Raw genomic sequence first — 12,228 nt, 5'->3', positions numbered from 1 at the left:
AAATTATGCCCCAACAATGTCTTAATTAAATATGGGTTAGAAAATATATTGGTGTTTGAAAAGGTAGTGAAAGATTTTTTTTTTTTGGCATTCTTGATCTGAGAAAGCACATTTTAAGTGCATTGCTAAAATCAGCAACAGTCATTGAATGTTGGTAAATATTACTATATATATATATATATATATATATATATATATATATATATATATCCTATTTGTGCTGTTGTCACAGAAATCTCCATTGCTTCTTTTAAATTTCCTCCTCCTCCTCCTCCCCCTCCTCCTGCTCCTCCTTTTGGATAATACAAATATTTGTGGTTGTAGAATTCCTATTGGCCTTCCTTAGCATTTTTGCATCAGGCATTCTACCACTGCTGTAAGTGAAGGTCCATGGGAGAATTCAAATTAAGATCTGTGACATCCAGAAAATCAATGTTGAAGATGCTAGGGCCGCTGGTGGTGAGTGAGCTGAAGCTTGGTGTGGAACTTGGTGGGGTGAGGTCCAGCCACTCCATGGTTTCCCAGGGAGATTCAGTAAAGCTTAACTGCAGCCCACTGCTGTCCACAGAAGAAGGTGAAAACTGAGTGTGTATTGGGGAGAGGGGACCTGGCAAGATCTCATGCGAATTGAAGAGGTCTTCTGCAGCTTTCCCAGAGAATCCATCCATTATGCCATCGAAAGAAGGCTCTTCACTCCCAATTTTTAGAAGGGCAACATCGCTCACCTTTCCCAAGGGGCTCTGGGAATTTAATAAGACTTCAAGGTGCTCATCACTGTCTGTGCCATAGTGATCAAATGAGAGCTGACCTCCTGAAGACGCTTGTTCAAAGGGAGCAGAAGGCTTGGGGAGGGCAGCAGTAGGGCTTCGGGAAGACCTAGGCATCTTTGGGACTTTTTGAAGACACGAATGATCCTCTCTGGCATCAGCTGGCATTTCTGTTGGTAAAACACAATGGGAATTGTCAAATCACTTCAAATAGAGCATGCCACACCATGTGAATCTTTGGAATGAATGAGTTACACTCAGATGCAGGAGGTGGCTATGCTTCCCTGGTCACTGCTCACTACCCTCTTTCATCTCCAGACCGCTCTATACATCCCTATCCCCCTGACCCCGCCTGGTCTCTCCTCACATCGTTTTTTTCTGGAAATTTCACTTTGTGTTTATCAAATTCTCAAAGCGGGTTCCTTTACCTGCTCCTTCACTGACACCTGTCTGTCCCCTGAGGACACTGTATCCTGGTTACACCCTCAGTGTGGGCTCCTGTACTTCAGAGCAGAAGGTGAGTCTTCCTGCTGCCACTCTCTGATTATTACTCCCCCACCTTATAACTCCTGGTTTTCAGGGTCATGCTGCTCTCCCCACCATCCTACCCCACACAGGCCTCCTCATCCACTGAAAACTCTATTCCCTAGTTCATGGCCTTTTCCCCACTTCAACTCTTGTCATTCTCTGTGATTTCAGCATCCTCAGAAGTAACCCATTGTCCAGCTGGCCTCTCAGTTCCTTGACATCACCATTGCCCTCAACGTCAGTGATTCCTTCATTTTCACTCTGCTGGACACACCCTGGACCTTATCATTTCCAAATACTTTATCCCTCTGAAAGCTCAATATCAAGCAAAATTTCTCACTCGCAATGCATGCCCTCCTAGTCATCTAACTTACCCAACAACAACAATTTCTCAGTCACAAGGAGTCACTCTAATCTACAGACACCACTATTTTATCACCATTCATCCACCCCTTCTGGTTTTCATTTCTTTTCTTTCCAATCTATATTATCTGGTCCACCATTATAATTATATATAACCCTAATATGCACATAGACCAAATGGCGGAACAACTGAACAACCGAACAACCAGTCACTATGATGTGCGCTGACCACCAGGGGGTGCGTGCAGAACATGGTGAGTGTCAGCAGTGGCGGGTTGGTGGAGCAGGGGAGTGGGGGTGCCAGACCAAGGTGGGGTGCCAATCACTGTCATTGGCGCAAGCCTCTGGTGGTTACTGAAAATTCTTTGCTCACACCTGCTGCCAGAGCCACCACTCAAACCTGCTGCTGGAGCTGCTGTTCGAAACCGCTGTCAGTGCCTGGTGCCACCCCTGATTGCTTGGCACCATCAGCAGGTGAGAGTGGCGGCTGCCAGCCCTGATCGCCCCTCAGGGCTTCTCCACTTCCCCCTGCTCCTGAGGGGCGATAGGGGTTGGCAGCCTCCTCTCACACCTGCTGATGGCACTAGAGCCACCGCTGACACCCACTGCCAGCACTGGCCCTGCTCACACCCACAGCTGGTACAGGAGCCGCTGCTCACACCTGCTGCTGGCGTCTGGCGCCAGTCCCAATCACTCCTGAGGGCTTGTTCACCTCCCCCTGCTCCTGAGGGGCAATCAGAGCAGAGCCACTCCTCGCACCCGCTGACAGTGCTGGCCCCGCTTGCACCCGCTGCTGGCGCTGGCCCCAGTCACTTCATGCTATCAGTGGATGCGAGCAGGGCCAGCACTGTCAGCATGTGGGAGCGGTGGTGGCAGGAGCGGGTCTGCCAGCAGAGAGGGGACAGGGGGCTGTGGTGGGAGGGAAGATGGAAGATGGACTGAGACACATCCCTGTGCCCACCACAGCCTCGTGGCCCATGGTTCCTTTCAAGGTGCACGAATTTGTGCACTGGGCCCCTAGTTCTCTTATAAATACCCTCAATGTCTTTTCTCTCTTCTCCTTCCACTATTCTCCCATGACAAAACTCCACACTTGGGTAAATCTTACCATCTATATTTTCTGAGCCTACCCTGGATTAGCTGGACATTGTAAGAGAATAATTACACAATGAAACTGACCAGTTTCCTTTAAGTTCATGTCAAGACTACAATTGGCATTTAATATTGCCTAGCAATCCTACTGTGTTTCTCCAGAAAACTCAATTTATTCATGATTGATTAATAACTTCTCTTCTTTCCTTGAATCTCCCATGCTCCCCTTCTGCACACTGACTCGCTGCTGACCTTGCCACATACTTTATTTAAAATATAAAGGTGTCTGATATGAACCTTCTCATCTTTCCATCATAAAACTTACAAAGATACATACATCTGTGCCCATCTTTTCCTTCTTCTCTCCTGTCACAATGGAGGAATTGCCTGTTCACTTACTTGTTGTCAGTCTCCCTCACCAGACTGCAAACTGCCCAAAGGCGGGGACTTGGTCCAGTGCAGCCTTGAGCCTGGACCCTCTTTCTCTGAAACTTTAAGTGTTGTTACCTGAGATTTTTTTCTTTCTATCTACACTTTCTCCTGTGTGACCTTATTCATTTATATGGTTTCAAATTCTATGTACACATTATATAATTAAAAAAAATAAATACATGACTTAAAAGGGGAAAAAGAATATGTCGAAAATTTTTATTGCTAGCTTGAAAGACATTTAAGCATGAATGGACCATCTAATGGGAGATTAATAATTGAATATCATTTTGAGTAGGTAGCACAAAACTTGTTTTATCTTCTCCATCCTTCTCACAATGAAGATAGGGACACTGGGATTAGAACGGTAGAGAGAAATACTATAAAAGAGAAAAGTTAGGAAACAGTTGGAGCATGAAAACTGTTAAAATGATTGGTGGAAATGTTCTGAGGACAAAGGGACAATGGCGGAGAGGAGTCATCCACAATGCCTTCCTTTGTGTGCTCCAAAGTGGACAGGAAGCTCAGATGGAGTGACCACTGTACCCATAGACTTTCAGTCCCATTTACAGTGAGCAGCTGGGTTTACTCCCTAGAGTACATGTAAGTGCAGAGTATCCTGATGGGCAGAACACAGGCAGTCTTACCTCCACTTTCAATGAGGACATCCAGGAGTTCATCCATCTGCTGACTGCGAGTCATTTGCTATTATGAATTAACCAAAGGAGGACAGAGAAGTCAGAAGGTGGCTTCCTCTTTGATAGGAAATCATTAGAAGCAGCACCACATATTTTTGAACTAGGTTTGGCTAGTTATATTTTTAATTGTGGTAAAATACATAAAACATAAAACTTATCATCTTAACCATTCCTAAGTGTACAGTTCAGTGATATTAAGTACATTCACATTGTTGTGCAACTATCACCACTATCATCTCCAGAACTTTTTTCATCTTGCAAAAGTGAAACTCTGTCCCCATTAATTAACAACTCCCCATTCCATTCTCCTCTAGGCCTTGGCAACCACCATTCTACTTTCTGTCCCTATGAACCTGACTACTCTAGATACCTTATAGTGGATTCATATATAGTATTTTTCCTTTTGTGACTGGCTTATTTCACTTAGCGTAATGTCTTCAAGGTTCATCCATGTCAGAATTTCCTTCCTCATCAAGGCTGAATAATATTCATTGTATGTATATACCACATTTTGTTTATCCATTCATCCATTGATGGACATGGGTTTGCTTACACCTTTTGACTTTTGTGAATAATGCTACTATAAACATGGGTGTAACTGGTTTTTGGCCCCTTATCTCACTCTGAAGTGAATATGGCCCAAGAATGTGGCTCATATTTCCCTAGTTCTTCATTGCAGTAGTTTGTGGAACTTGTCAACACCTGTAGGGACTGGACCCCACCACTCTGGCTCATCGGCATTAAGTAGAGTCTTATTTATGGAAATTCACTTTGCTTCGCCTTTTTCTTTTCTTTTGAAACTGTGATATTTACAGATACCAGGTTGATATTTACAGATACCAGGGAAAGGAAATGGGGAGAACTAAGACATATATTGATCTCACTCTTCTGAGAGTCCAGTCCCAATAAACACAGGTGTCAATAACCAATACAGATGGGAGGAGCACTGTTCCAAGAACGAGCCATTCACCAGTCCAGGAGGCATTAGATGCCTGCAGGGTCTGGCAGGAATGCAAATGGTCCCAATGTAGAATAGGAGAGAAGGGTGGAGTGCTGAACCTATGCTGTGGTTCAAGAAGGCAGTGGATACACTGCCTCAGGTGACTGTTTTCTGAAAGAAATGTGGCCTCAGTGTAGACACAGCCCCTAATTTTTCTGAAATGAGAAAGCCTAATTTTTTCATAAAATCTCCTACATATTTAAAATAACCAACCTTTCTAATGCCGCGACCCTTTAATACAGTTCCTCATGTTGTGGTGACTCCCAACCATAAAATTATTTTCTTTGCTACTGCATAACTGTAATTTTGCTACTGTTATGAATCGTAATGTAAATATCTGTGTTTTTCGATGGTCTTAGACGACCCTGCTAGCGGTTCTCAACCTGTGGGTCGCGACCCACAGGTTGAGAACTGCTGCTGTAGAGCCTAAGACCATCGGATTGAGCACATATGAAGGGTTAGCTGATACTTTATCCAAACTCAAGCCATTTGGAAAATAAGACCATTAATTGCTTTTGTTTTTTTACCTTTTCTTTTGAAAAATTTCAAACATAAATGAACCTCTGTTATTATTCAGCTCCATAACCATCAATATATTGCCAGGAACAGTGAAATTTGAAGCTAGGAAGAACCCCAGAAAGAGTCACACTGACGATTGCTCTCATATATTTGGGTACCTATCTGGTGCCTGGACATTTGGTATTAGAATGGTAGAGATAAGTATTATATCATTTGGAATCATTACAAAGGAGATATTGGCCCTGTTTCATATAAGAGAAGTTGAGTACTTGCCCAGCCTTAGTGGGAGTGCAGCTGTCTGGTGGCCGAGCTGGCACTAAGTCCAGTCATCTGGATACCCAGACAAACCTCTTCTCTCTCTTGGCCTCACACAGCTTACATACACATCAGCACCTTTCTATAGTTAGCATCTAGACACTGTCCATTCTGGTGGGAGGCACCAGATGCACTCAATACCAGAATCCACATGCATGAACCCATGTAAAACATAGTCCAATTCAGCCAGCCCATTCTTCAATAAAGAACAAATCATGTGGTTACCTGCTTTACTGCATCTTCATAGGATGGAGGCTGTGTTATCTCTGCAACTGTTGAAGTTGACTTAGGAAATGTTGGGGATGGAATTGAAAACTTTGGTCCTGCTTTATCAGAAGAGTGCAAACCAGCCATCTGTGTGAGTCAAATGCAGAAACAGACAATTCATGTGTCAGATATGGTACTGACTCTGTAATGGAAACTGCAGGCTAAATTTTGGAAAAATAGATTTAAGGGAAAAAAGAGAGCGAGGGCTAGGAAAACAAACCCAGTAGATTAACAATAGTATATATCACTATGGACTTATTGCTGGAGGCATTTTAGAATGGGAACCTCACAGATTCATTTCTCGCTCCACGTTGCACCCTATTCTGTTAGGAGAAAGCAAGATGAGAAAAGGAAATGAGGTAAAAGAGTCTATCCAATCCAAAGAAGTCCACCACCCTAGGAGTTTCCAGAGTAACTTATCCCCCAGCTGTTCCATTCGGGGCTGGTGCATTTGCAGAGAGCAGCAGGCACGGCTGGGAGAATCTCTTAGAGACCAGCCTTGTGCACTGAGTGTGCCCTGTGGACAGGCCACTCCAGCGTCTCTATCTCCAGGACCCTGGCCCGGCAGGCAGTATGCTGCACTTCTGTGTTGGCCATCATGCTTGCTCCTTATCACCTCCCCGCTGCCCCTGGACTCCCCACATCCTGGGTCCTTCACGTCCCTAACTCTTCCACCTGCTGAAATGCATCATCTCTTCCTTTTTTTTGCAGAGATATTGCACTCTGACCCCAACGTTCTGGATCCCTCTGATTCTTTCCACAGATCCATGTATTTCACTTTCTCCAGCAGTATGTCCCATGCTCCCCTATTTCAGCTTCACGGAAACTGGTTTGTTCGCCACGGTGTCTCACAAACATACCAGGGTCATGTTATTCACCATGACTTCTAGAATAATGCCGGGAAATGATTTCTTGAAGTACCTCCGATAACTTATATTGGTACATCCATTTCAGGCCTGTTTCTATCTAAAATGTCATTTATTTCTGCCATTGAACCTCATCATTGGGATGAAAAGGATCCACAGAAGAAAGAAGAGGCAAAGTCAACCCCAAGTTTAAACCTTTTTCCCGATGCCTACCTTTTGCTGTACACCTGGGCTTTGGGGACAAGGATTGCCCGTAGCACCATGACTGCTGTCTGCCTGGGCTCCAGAGAAAGGGGGGTGAAGGCCGGCAGGCTGCGGGGAGAAGCTTGCAGGATGGCCCTCGTGTGCCCCTGAGTTCTGTAGAAAGAAAGGAGCACAAGTTAAGCCACCATCAGTTGCATTCTCGAGAGTAGCCTTTGTTGAAACAACTGGCCCTGGTAAATTCCATTACCAAAGTCTCAGTTCTGGCTTTTATGTATCACCTACTGCTCAAAACATTCAGGGGCTCCTACATATCCACAGCATAGGGTTCCGCTTCTTCCCTCCAACATTAGTGTTCAAGACTTTAGTTAAGTACTAGTTCCTTCTGCAAGATTAAGTTCCACGAATTCCTCTATGAGCTTCCCTCAGCATGCCCTGTACATGCTACCTCCCTATCGTTTTTTTATCCCCTCATGGAATGCCCGTTTCCTGACTCCCCTTTTTGAACTCTACACTTCCTTTTAAGTCTACCCCCTTCTCAAAGCCTTACCGGACTTTTCTAGCCCTTCATGATCAATCTGCCACCCCTACCCCCACCACAATGTCATAGAAACAAGTTAGTAACGTTATCCTGGATTGCTCAATACATTTTTATCAAGCAATCACTCATGTCTTCAAAGGGTGCTTTGTAAACTGTAAATCACTGTATGAATGTTGGTTCTTCTGGAGAGTATCGATATCGTTGGAACTGAATGTGCAGAGCTATGTAAAAAGGGCTGTGTTTACCTTTGTTGCCCAGGACACTATGCATTCAGTAAATGTTGTCGATGATGATAATGCATTTCAGTCCCAACTCCTCCCAAATGGGTGGGCATCATTCATTTGAATGTATTGCTCCACTGGGTTTGCAAAAATGTCTTCTCATTCCCTATGGCCACACCTCTACACCCAGGGTAGAGAATAGTCAGTGTGAAAGGAGCATGTACTTTAGAATCAGATAATCCCAGTTTCACCTCCCCGAGCCACACTTTCCCCAGCAGCAAATAAAGAATAATGAATCAGAGCCCAAAAGATTGTTGTGACAATTAACAAGATTACTCATATACATATACATGGCAGGAGTGCAATTAATGCCAGTTTTCTTCCTACTCTCTTTCTAATGCCATAGCATTCAGAATCTTTTCATGATGTAATCCAAGCATGTCAAACTCGCGCTGGTGGGCCACGAGTTTGACATGCTTGATGTAACCTTTTCTCAGATAGACTTAAAGAGATGTTCCTAACAATTCTTTGGCTTCATAGACAAAGTAAAGTCTTTGATGATCACCTTGGTCTAGTCTCTGAAACAGTTACTCTTCTGAGCTGTCTCCTACAATTCCGCTCTCATTCTACCCCAGGCACACTGGCTTTCCACCTGATGCTTGAACATTCCATGCACGCTCCCTCCTAGGGCCTTGGCACTTGCTGTTCCACCTTTGCCTAGAGTGCCTGCACCCCAAATATTCACAAGGCTTTCTCCTTTACTTCTTGAAAGCTTTGCTCAAATGTCCCTGGCCCTTTTACTTAAGGTTGCAAATTTCCAAACTCCTCACCCCCCTTCTCTGCTTTCTCTCTATAAGATATATCATCTTCTAATACATTACATGTTTTATTTATTTTTTAAATTTGCTGTCTGCCTCCCCAGGAGAATAGGGATTTTTTTTTTTTTTTTTGGTTAGCTCAGAACTAGTCCCCAGAGACTGGAAGAGGATCTGGGCTGGCACACAGTAGGTGCTCAGTAAATATTTGCACTCTGCAGACCACCACACAGAGACCAGGTAGCTTCCCCTTTGGCTCTTGGAATGAACTGGTTGGGCCTATGCTGAGGCTTGGTGCCAAGGAATCCTACAACAGAGTTTGGCAATCTACAGCCCTGGGAGCCAAACCTGTTTTTGTAAATAAAGCTTTATTGGAACGCAGCCACGTGCACTTGTTTATAAGCTGTCTGCAGCTGCTTTCATGCTGCAGGGGAGGGTTGAGTAGTTGTGACAGAGACCATAATGCTCCCAAAGCCAAACATATTTCTTATCCAGCTTTTTACAGAACCAGGGTGCCCATCTCCGCCCCAGAGAAGCAAGCCCGTCTGTTCGGAAGGCCCCAGAATCTCCGTGTCCGGGAGGTGCTGTTGGACTTTGAAAGTTCCAACACCAGCTCTTAGCTCTGCAAATCCACACCCCACTTCCAGGAAGGGGGTGCAGCAAGGCGGGGGTGGGCAAGGCGGTCTTACCTGTGCAGTACACACCTGGGTGCTGGCAGGTGAGGAGACCCCGTGCCCTTCTCCCTGAGCACCTGCCGAGGAAGGTAGGAAGTAATGGTTGTTCGGCGACGGGGGCAAGCTGATATGCTGCGGGCTCTTCACGGCCCCCAGAGGCGAGTGCTGCGGCGAGCACTGCGGGCTGAGGAACGTGGAGGACAGTGCGTGGGCTTGGCCCGAGGCCTCCAGGCAGTGGCCGCTGCCCGGGGGCAGCAGGAGCGGAGCAGCGCCGCCCACCTGCGCCTGGCTGTCCGGGCCGCCGGGTCTGTGCGCGGAGACCTGCCGGGACGCGAAGGGGCAGCTGGGGGCCGCGTCCTCCTGCTTGATGGGCGCCCCCAGGAAGGGCGGGGGCTCCTGCTCGGCGCCCTTGCTCCTCTTCTGCTTCTGCAGCTGCAGGCGCAGCTCCTCCACGTGCCGCTGCTCCTGCTGCAGCTTCCAGGTGAGCTCGTTGATCACCTTCTGCTTCTCCACCAGCATCTTGTCCTTCTCGGAGTCCAGCCCGTCCAGCTCGGGAGGGACGCCGCCGCCGTGCAGGCTGCTGACCAGGCTCTCGTCGGGGCACAGGCGCCCCGGGGACGGGTGCAGGCCGAAGGAGGGCGACGCGTCGTGGAAGGTGTCGGGCAGGGACCCGGCCAGCGACAGGTCGGACGAGGCGGGCGAGATGGGGGGGCTGGAGCTGGTGCTGCCGAAGTGGTAGAAGCCGTTGGACAAGGCGCCGGCGGACGGGGAGGACTGGTAATGGGGCAGAGCACCGGTGGGCGTGACGGGAAAGGTGACGGTGGTGATGTCCCCGAAGCTGGGCACGGGGCTCCCCGAGCAGTCCTGGAAGGGCCGCAGCCGGTCCATGAGCGCCGTCTTGGTGCCTGACACGGGCAGGCCTCGGAGGCGAAGCTGCTGTCTTAACTCGGAAACCTGAAGCAAGCGGGCACGTTACTGTGCTGTCAGTGACGAGGTTTTAAACGTGCATTATTACTACATTAACTTTGAAAGATCGCAAATGCAGTTTCACAGTGTCCACTTCTCTTTTTATTATTGCCTTCGCACTTCTTACCCTGGGCCCAATATAAATCAGTTTTGCACAGTTTTAATAATGCTCTTAAAATGTGTCATATACATGTTTTCATGGCTCCAGGATCATAGACATATCCTAGAAATGTAGAGCCCACACGAACTACAGAGGCACCTCTGTGCTGCCAGCCAATCCCATCCTGGTCCTGTCCCCGTTTTACAGATGAGAAGACTGATACCTGCCTAAGTTCAGGCATCAGCTGGCAACCAGCCATCCTGCAGCATGCGAACACTCCGGGGTGCTGCCTCCTACCTTCCCCACCAGTCCTCCTGGTGGGCGATTCTCAAACCTGAGCAGGTGCCAGAACCCAGGTCTGCAGGTTGTTACACAGGTGGTGGTGGAGGGGGGGAGGGAGGGGGCCTGGGATTCTTACACAGGTAGCTGGGCCCCTACACCAGTTTCTGGCTCCGCGGGTCAGGGGTGGGGGCTGAGAGGTGCCTTTCTGACAAGTTCCCAGGGGCGCTGATGCCGTGGTCCCCGCCCAGTGTTGGGGAGCCACAGCTGTACATGAACACCCTGTCCTGAGTTTAACAGCTGGCGGACAGCGGTGCTCTGCTGAGAGAGATGTGTGGCAATAAGACCCTCAATTCAAATGCTGGCCCTGCTCTTCCTAGTTCAGGGTCAGCCTGTGCCCCAGCTCCGCTTCTGCACACGGAGGCAATCCTACCGCCTTATATTCTCTCGTGAGGATTAAGGCAGCTTAAACAGTGGAAAGCACTGGGAAGACTACCTTGCACACGGTCAGGGCATGTAGGGGCTGTTATTGTTATGTGGATGCACATATAATTATCTCACCCCTGCACTTTTTCATGTTCATGAATTTTAACCATCAGATATCTAAAAAAATAGAAACTAAATAAATAATAATGCATACAAATGATGGAATACTTCAGATCTATTAAAACTGATGCTATAAATATTTGTTGATGTAAAAATAATTATTTATGGTATAGTATTACATTTAAAAGGTTTCAATTACTTTATTCTATTTTCTAAGGATATATATATATATATATATATATATATATATATACACACACACACACACATATATAGTATATATGAATATATATTTAAGCCTGTGCTTGCAGATTATAATATCTGGATAAAGTTGTGCTAAAATGTTAATGATGGTTCTCTTTATCTGTATTTCCTAAGTAGTTCCCATAAGCATATTACTTTTATAATTAAAACAGGAGCCATATTAAATACCTAAATGTCAATAATTCCATGAAACAGCTAGAAGAATATATATAAAATATCCTTCTGATATTCTCTAGGGGAAGACCTTTTGAGCATAAAAGCAAAGAAGCTAATCATAAAATGTTGACAAAAAATGTGAAAACTATCAGTCAAGAAATGAAAATACAAATGCAAATAGAATTTTAAGAAAAAATAGTTGCAGGAAAAATAATAAAGTATTAGTATGCTCAATGGGCCAAGTGTGTTTAAAAACCCCAAAGAAAAAGATGGACACCCAACATACAAATGGGCAATGGACATCATCCAACTCTTCACAAAAGAGAACATTTTTAAATGGCCAATAATGTATGTGTACCATCATTAGTAGTCCAAGATTTGCAAACAAAAAATATACATATTTTGTATTCATCTAATTGACAAAGAAATTTGCAATAGCACTTTATGTTACTTAAATAGCAGCAAAAATAAATGAATAAAAATTTTTAAATTAGAGAGAGAGAGGGAGAGAGAGAGAGAGAGAGAGAGAGAGAGAGAGAGAGAAACTTTGATATGAGAGGCAATCAATAGGTTGCCTCCTTACTGGGGATTGAACTCACAACTTGGGATGTGCCCTGACCA

The 12,228-nt window shown here is 45.8% G+C and overlaps 1 protein-coding gene across 2 annotated transcripts in view; it reads right to left on the bottom strand.

The window, feature by feature from the left end:
* Window positions 1–320: 320 nt before the first annotated feature.
* MYOCD (myocardin) overlaps window positions 321–12,228 on the bottom strand; it is an 88,299-nt gene continuing 76,391 nt past the window's right edge. For both annotated transcript variants that reach the window (XM_079798974.1, XM_079798975.1), the window contains 5 exons: window positions 9,312–10,250; window positions 7,058–7,201; window positions 5,937–6,065; window positions 3,827–3,884; window positions 321–937 (listed from right to left, as the gene is read on the bottom strand). In XM_079798974.1, coding sequence (XP_079655100.1) covers window positions 366–937; window positions 3,827–3,884; window positions 5,937–6,065; window positions 7,058–7,201; window positions 9,312–10,250 — 1,842 coding nt within the window. In that variant the 3' untranslated portion in view covers window positions 321–365. The remainder of the gene's footprint in view (window positions 938–3,826; window positions 3,885–5,936; window positions 6,066–7,057; window positions 7,202–9,311; window positions 10,251–12,228) is intronic.

Source organism: Cnephaeus nilssonii (genome assembly GCF_951640355.1).
Source record: "Cnephaeus nilssonii genome assembly, chromosome: 19".
NCBI classification, from domain to species: domain Eukaryota; kingdom Metazoa; phylum Chordata; class Mammalia; order Chiroptera; family Vespertilionidae; genus Cnephaeus; species Cnephaeus nilssonii.
The sequence above is the reverse complement of the archived record's forward strand: the minus strand, read 5'-3'. Positions and strand labels throughout refer to the sequence as shown.